This window comes from Limulus polyphemus, unplaced genomic scaffold (assembly GCF_000517525.1).
Source record: "Limulus polyphemus unplaced genomic scaffold, Limulus_polyphemus-2.1.2 Scaffold1371, whole genome shotgun sequence".
Taxonomy (NCBI): domain Eukaryota; kingdom Metazoa; phylum Arthropoda; class Merostomata; order Xiphosura; family Limulidae; genus Limulus; species Limulus polyphemus.
The window spans coordinates 150,551-158,202 of NW_013666981.1; the positions used below are offsets into that span (position 1 = coordinate 150,551).

General features: G+C 31.9%; 1 protein-coding gene across 4 annotated transcripts in view; it reads left to right on the forward strand.

The window, feature by feature from the left end:
* Positions 1 to 7,652, forward strand: part of LOC106463302 (mitogen-activated protein kinase kinase kinase 12-like) — a 69,720-nt gene that overhangs the window by 20,840 nt on the left and 41,228 nt on the right. For 3 of the 4 annotated variants that reach the window (XM_022390753.1, XM_022390756.1, XM_022390755.1), the window contains exons 2-3: positions 4,110 to 4,302; positions 5,162 to 5,191. In XM_022390753.1, coding sequence (XP_022246461.1) covers positions 4,163 to 4,302; positions 5,162 to 5,191 — 170 coding nt within the window. In that variant the 5' untranslated portion in view covers positions 4,110 to 4,162. Of the gene's footprint in view, positions 1 to 3,220; positions 3,421 to 4,109; positions 4,303 to 5,161; positions 5,192 to 7,652 lie in introns of those variants that run through there. The other variant, XM_022390754.1, reaches the window with a different exon arrangement.

The following is a 7,652-nucleotide window of genomic DNA, read 5'->3' on the forward strand; positions in this document are numbered from 1 at the left end:
TCTATAATCTATAAGTTATTATGAAGATTTAATTCTCTATAATCTATAAGTTATTATGAAGATTTAATTCTCTATAATCTATAAGTTATTATGAAGATTTAATTCTCTATAATCTATAAGTTATTATGAAGATTTAATTCTCTATAATCTATAAGTTATTATGAAGATTTAATTCTCTATAACCTATAAGTTATTATGAAGATTTAATTCTCTATAATCTATAAGTTATTATGAAGAATCAATTCTCTATAATCTATAAGTTGTTAAGAGGAATTAATTCTCTATAATCTATAAGTTGTTAAGAAGAATTAATTCTCTATAATCTACAAGTTGTTATGAAGAATTAATTCTCTATAATCTACAAGTTGTTATGAAGAATTAGTTCTCTATAAACTATTATGAAGAATTAGTTCTCTGTAAACTGTTATGAAGAATTAATTCTCTATAATTTTCTGAAAATGCTTTTTCACGACTTGACGTATGTAGAAAATTTGGAACGAATAAAAAACACACCTAAGAATGATTAATGTTGGCTTTAGCCACAAGAGAAATCTTAGAGGTTATAACTGTTATACTAAAGTCGACTGTCTCAAGTAGTAACTTTATCAAGGCCAAGTTGTTAGGACGCTCGACTCGCAATCTGTAGGTCGCGGGTTCGAGTCTCTGTCACATGAAACATGCTCGCCCATTCAGCCGTGGGGGCGTTATAAAGTGACTGTCAATTGCACTATTCGTTGGTAAAAGAGTAGCCAAAGAGTTGGTGGTGATGATTAGCTGCCTTCCGTCTAGTCTGTCACTGCTAGATTAGGGACGGATAGCGTAAATAGCCCTCGTGTAACTTTGTGCGAAATTCAAAATAAACCAAACCAAAATGTATCACCTGTTCTAATATTCCAAAAAGCATATTTTCTATATTACTGACTTTTCATTTATACAGGCTTTTAATTGAGGGAATTATCTGTGCTCGTTTCATCTTTGTTAGCGCTTAACAGAGATAATTCTGACCTATAATACATAAGTAACTATTATTTTCTTATTATTGTGTTACACGGATGTAACACGTTTCGTGCCTTTGTATGCTGTTCATTAGAACGTGACGTATCTGAAGGAACTCAAAATCTTAACAAAACATTTATAAAATAAAAATGGTATAATTACCAGGTATTGTTCTTGTATAAGGACAGCTAGCTTATTGCATAGTTTTATCAATCGATAATAGCAAAATGGCATCGTTATAGGTATTTTAATTCAGGTAATAAATTTTCATCTTTTAAGCACGTTTAATATATTTTGTGTATCGAGAAAAAATATTTTGTCACAGCATTTATAGAAATATAGGAAAAATATATTAAAATCAAATTGAATTTTTAGATTTTTACCAGCTTCTAAGTTGGACAGAAAACTGTGTGTTGAAACCCAATGACCTCTTAAGCGGTATTTATCTAATTTTGTGTGTTATTTTTAGTTAAAAAATCGTTTTGCCATGTACCGTCGAACTGCTTAGCCTTGAAACTTTCAAGTTCGTCTACACGTGTTAGCAGACGGATTGGCGACACGTATAAGCAGGTGTAGAAATGTGTTATCAGGTGAATTTGTTCGCAAGCGTTATCTTCTACTTTCGTGTAGCTTTCTCAGCGAAAAAGTTTGTTTATTGTTCATATAGTAAGGCAGGTTTTTACTTTATTTGTCATATTACACATTATCATAATTTTCTTCCGTGTATAAATAACGTTTATCGAAACTGAATATATTTGTGGTCTACGTAACATATATATATTTACTACGCTGTATGCTACCGTTAATTTTCTTTTATGCTTTAAATGGCGAACCTTATTACGTCATATCAGTTTTTGTTTAACCAGAAGCGTACAGAGATGTATATGTATATCGAATATAGATCTGGTCAACCAGTACAACTACTGATACATACTAAAAGATGTGACAGAAAAACTAAGAGCACGTGATAAATATCCAACGATAAACCATTTTGTGTTAACAAGTTTGAAGAGTTAAACTGTGTTTCCGCCTAGGTAATTGAGTTAAACTGTGTTTCCCCCTAGGTAATTGAGTTAAACTGTGTTTCCGCCTAGATAATTGAGTTAAACTGTGTTTCCCCCTAGGTAATTGAGATAAGGTGAACACTACTAATTTGTTGGGTTTTTTTTCTGTGACCTTGTCATTCAGTTTTATAGAAAGTCTCATTTTGAAAGTGAACGCCATGTATATTTTCCATAATGATCCAAGCGACAAATACCGGTAGGCTGAAACCTTCGCATGTATGTGTATCAGTCTAGAAGTTTTAGTTTTGCAGAACAGTGATTAGCTACAACCCATAAATTTGTTGTCGAAAGATAAATGATTTTTTTATTTAAACTACAAAAAAAAAAAGAATATAAATGTTCTTGTGAAGTATCGGTAAATATAAAAACGGTGAGTTTCAAATTTATTAACTTTAGTTCGTATACAGCACTACAGGTACTGTTCTACTTGACACATTAAAAAAAATGTACGCTTTTTTTACACACACACACACTCTTTCTCTCTCTCTCTCTCACACACACACACACACTCTCTCTCTCTCTCTCACACACACACACACACACACTCTCTCTCTCTCTCACACACACACATTCTCTCTCTCTCTCTCTCACACACACACACACACACACACACACACCTATATCTACATAGAAGTCAGTGAAATCCAGCGATATTCTTTGTTTACTTTATCCAGCTGTTCCAGTAGAAACGATAGTGGTAACACAGTGCTAGTAATCCGTTTTGTTAAACGAGTCTATCTCTACATCTTTGTGTTAGTCGAAGTCACAGAATAGGTTCGGTGGGATAGAGGGAGACTCAAATGTATAATCGCCGACACAGTTGTTTTCGTACACTTTATCACGTTAAAGTACGTTGGTAAGTAGTTGTTGGTGAGTATTGCGGGTGCAACGTAACTCCCGCTAGAAGACAGAAATGTATTGATTTTTCTCGGAAATGCAGACCAGCGTTACCTTCAAAGTGGGAAGCAGCTGTAGGATTAAGCCTATCTAAAGAAAGACAGCCAAGCTGTAGTATGTCGTCCGCCATAAATTCTGTATTGTGGCATTTTGATTATAAGTTAACGTAGCGTGCGGTTACATTATAATAAAAACGTTGTTAGGCTGTGCATTTGCTACATTTTGAAGGGTCCATACGAGTGTTTATTGGACGTATAGTAAAATACGCTTTCAAATCAATTGTGTATATAGCCTTTTCTGGTTTGGACCTGTACAGTAGTTTGACTAAACAGGCTGACCGTTTGTTTACCAACTAGCCAATAGGCCGACATAAAGTGCGTCTTCAAAGAAAGATTCGTTTGCTGTTTTAATGTTTGTACATTATGTTACGGAGAGCTAGTAAGGAGGAGGAGCTGTTAAAAAGGTTTGATTGTTTTCGTTATTTTGGGTGAGCTGTTAAAAAGGTTTGATTGTTTTCGTTATTTTGGGTGAGCTGTTAAAACAGTTTGGTTGTTTTCGTTATTTTGGGTGAGCTGTTAAAACAGTTTTGTTGTTTTCGTTATTTTGGGTGAGCTGTTAAAACAGTTTGGTTGTTTTCGTTATTTTGGGTGAGCTGTTAAAACAGTTTGGTTGGTTTCGTTATTTTGGGTGTACTGAAGAATACTACCTAATCTATGGATTCTTTATAAAGCTGATAAGGTGAGAAGACTTGAAAGCAACCTGTTGATGAAAGTAAGTTTAGAATTTCATGACGTAACGATGTATAAAATCGTATAAGATTAGTAAGGTTTTACCTAACCAAACGTACCATTAAAGGCTATGATAATAAAATTTTGTTTTTTAACACACAACAAAAAGATTTGCTGTTCATATTACTGGCTGAGGATTTGCAAATATCATTACCAAATGGAGCCCTGTTGAGCCAATGCATTACTTAAAGCAACTTTTACAACCGGTTTTGTACAGTATCTATACTCTTGGCAGTATTGGTAGTTCGTAATTCCCATCCGTTATTTCTACTCCAACATATTTCATCTCTACAAATAGAAAACTTATAGAATTATTAACCCCCCTTTTTTCAATATGTTTTTTTTTCTTTCTTTTCTTGCCTAGTTCTTCCAACAATGTAGTAGAAGTTTTAAGGGGCCCTAAAAATAGTCATCAAGATGCATACCCCAGTCTCTAGCATGGTGGGTTCAGTGAAGGCTGAATCTCCACCTAATGAAGACATTGGTGGGAGTCGCTCATCACCGGCTTCACTGGGTATTATGTTCAGCAGTACAGATAGGGAAGACTTTGGAACAAGGTAGAGTATTAGATTACCACAGGTAAAAAAGGATTTCCATTAATACAAATTTTTATGTTTAGTATAAAAAACAACTTGGTGTATTAGTTATTTTCATCGTTCATATACACTGTAAGAATGTTTGTTCATTTTCCATTAATGATAACCAGTATATCAGGTGACAATGGACTTGAAGCATTTTGGATTATCATTAGTAGTAAACCTTTAATTCCATGTTTGGACAAAACCAGTTTGTATATAAAAAAAGTAGCTTCTGAATTATAGTATTTTGGCACTTGTGTATAAAGTTAAAATCATAAATAATATTCAACGTTAAACTGGTACACAATTAAAAACATTTTATTTAGGCCTATCTATGGCCTAAATAAAATGTTTTTAATTGTGTACCAGTTTAACGTTGAATATTATTTATGATTTTAAGTACCTTCTGGTTTCAAAAAATTAATTTCAAATTGATGACCTTTCTATTTTTTTCAAAAAGTTTTACAGAATTGATAAGTCATAGTTGGATATACCTTTATTACAGTTATAAGGTGTTTTTGAAATCTGGCAACAGTGATTAAACAGTTGCTGTGCACTTTTATAGCAACCAAGGCATGTATTGCATACAAAGTTAAACAAGTCAAGGAGAACCTCTTTCTACAGAAGTGGTTGCAACTCTGGCTTTCTATGTTATCTAATGTTTGTTTGTGTTATCTGTGACCTATTTACATATTTTCTGTTAATATTAGGTAGTTACAGATAGATTCTTGGAACTGTTTTTCAAAGTACTGACATCAGCCTAATCTACTTGTTTTTGAGAAATATTTATTAGTAGTTGTGTTATTGATTGTTACAAATTTTGTTTTTTTACTAATAGTACTGACAAGGAGGATTGCTTTGATAAAGGGTATGTTTTATTAATTTACTAATAGTAAAATATATTTATGCCTGCTCATTCTAATACTGTAGAAGTTTTATATTTTAGTTTAGATATTAACAGTAACTTGCAATTGTTTGTGTGTGTGTGTGTTTGTGAAAACAAACACTGTAGTAACATGTTACAAAATAAATATCATCACCAAAAATGTAATTTCTCTTAGTTTCTTTCTTGCCTAGCTGCTACTGTATTTGGTCTGATGTGATTTTAATGTTGTCTTTGCAGTGTTCATTAATCAGGATTTTGTTACATTGCCTGTTTTTTAAATTAATATGAACTTGTTAACATTTAATGCCATACAGTTGTAATGTTAGACATTTAGTATTAATTCCTTTCTTCCTTTCCTTTTTCTGCTGTACAATGTTGTACTGCTAAAGTTTATAATATATGCATAACCCTGCCAAAATTTTGCAGATGTATGATGTCACCATCGGGGTAAATATCTTGTATTCATATTCATTTTTGTGACTCCGCTTTAAATAATAAAAAATATATATATGCAGCTCTGATTATTTGAGACTACTTTCATTAGTACTAAATTAAATGTGTATATATTACTGAGAGAAAACATGCAACTCAACTTTCTTTGAATTAAGTGACTAACAAAAACTAGGTATATAAAAATCACTAACATTAAAACAAGTTTTAAAAATGCATATCTTATTAATTTATTATATTTCTAACTACAGTGCCATATTAACAACTTTGCATACCTTCTGTTTTATCAACACAAATAACTGAAAAAAAGAAACGTTTGTTGTATTATGTAAATAATAAACCTTTTAAAACTGTGTATTTTAAACATACAGTATAATTCTAAAATGTATTTTATTAAGATTTTTAATGTGTTATTTATAAGTCTTAATAACCATGTGACATACACCAAAAACATTACACAATTTTAATACTCCAACACTTGCCTTTGAGCTGGAATGGTTGCACAGTGTCTGATGCCAGGTCCTAAGGAGAGTGACAGTGTGTGTGTGTGTGTGTGTGTGTCTGAGAGAGCTATATCAGAGGACATTGGGGATCACAGACAGCCAGTGTTCTCTGACACTCTGAAAGCTTAGTTGTGAAAGACACTTAAATTTTGGTCTAAGCTGAATAAATTATTTATATATATGGTTTTAGTTTCCGAAGTGTCAGGAATTAGTTCCAATTTCAAGTGCCAAAATAGGATTCTGGTTCACTCCAGCAGTACTTCACCCTTGTTTCTGTACCTGATTGTCACATGTACTAACTTTTGTATTTGTATGCAGTGGATGACATTTAACTATTTCCTTCTCTGCCTGATTGCCATGTAATAACTTCCTTATTTCCATACTGGTGTAAAATAATCATACAAATTATGTGACAAATGTTTCTTCATTATGACACTTTATTAATGTTGATGGGTTTAATGGGATACTTCTGTGTGCTGGATGCATAACTTGTTAAATGCTTTAGCTACAGTGTCAGAGAATAGAAGGAAAAGAAGTTAGTGAGTGTATTGTTACAAGATGAAATGTCTGTTGTTGTGTGCTGTGTTGGATATGTTAAGTATTATAGTTTAAACTATTGAAATATTTGAAGCATCTTGCTCCAACACAAGGAGCTTAATTCAAAGTTTATTCTTGTTATTGTGTGCTGTGTTGGATATATTAAGTGTTATAATTTAAACTATTAAAATATTTGAAGCATCTTACTCTAACACAAGGAGCTTAATTCAAAGTTTATTCTTGAACATTATTTATTGTTGCCTAGTTGCTCTTTAGGTAATGACCTAATTTGTTTAGTGACAAAAATAACCATCTGTCTAACATAGAAAATAAAAATGCTATGATAATTAGATTTTACAATTTTTAAAATTGATCAATTTTAAATATGATTTAGAAAAATAAAATTAAGAAAAAGTTAACCCATTGGTTTTTGCTCCTGATAAGACTTATCCCTGTATAATAAACTTAGTATTCTGAAAATTGTTTAATTTCAAAGTTCAATCTATATAGCGATGTAGTTACTACAAAGCACATTCACACCAACAGCTACATAAAAGTAATGCTTAAGAAATTGTTATGTATTACACACACACACACACACACACACGTATATATATGTATATATCACCTGTCATATCATTCTTGACCAAGGTACAGAGACTCGGCTGATTAATTTATTGAAGGTGCTCTTAGTCATTTTATTACAGTGATATATATAACCCAAATCTACTACATCTGTTTGATTGCTTTTGTAATTTATTGAATTATATATTCACTTATTGATAAGCAAGAGAAATTGGTGATTAAATTTTAAAGCAAAAGCTTAGGCTTGCGAAATACTCTGCAGAAATTTCCACAGGGTTATAAAGGAAATCATATTATAATTGTCTCTTAGAATCATCTTTTTGGGAGATAGAATTGACTAGAGAAAACTATGCAAAAAAAAAAAAAAA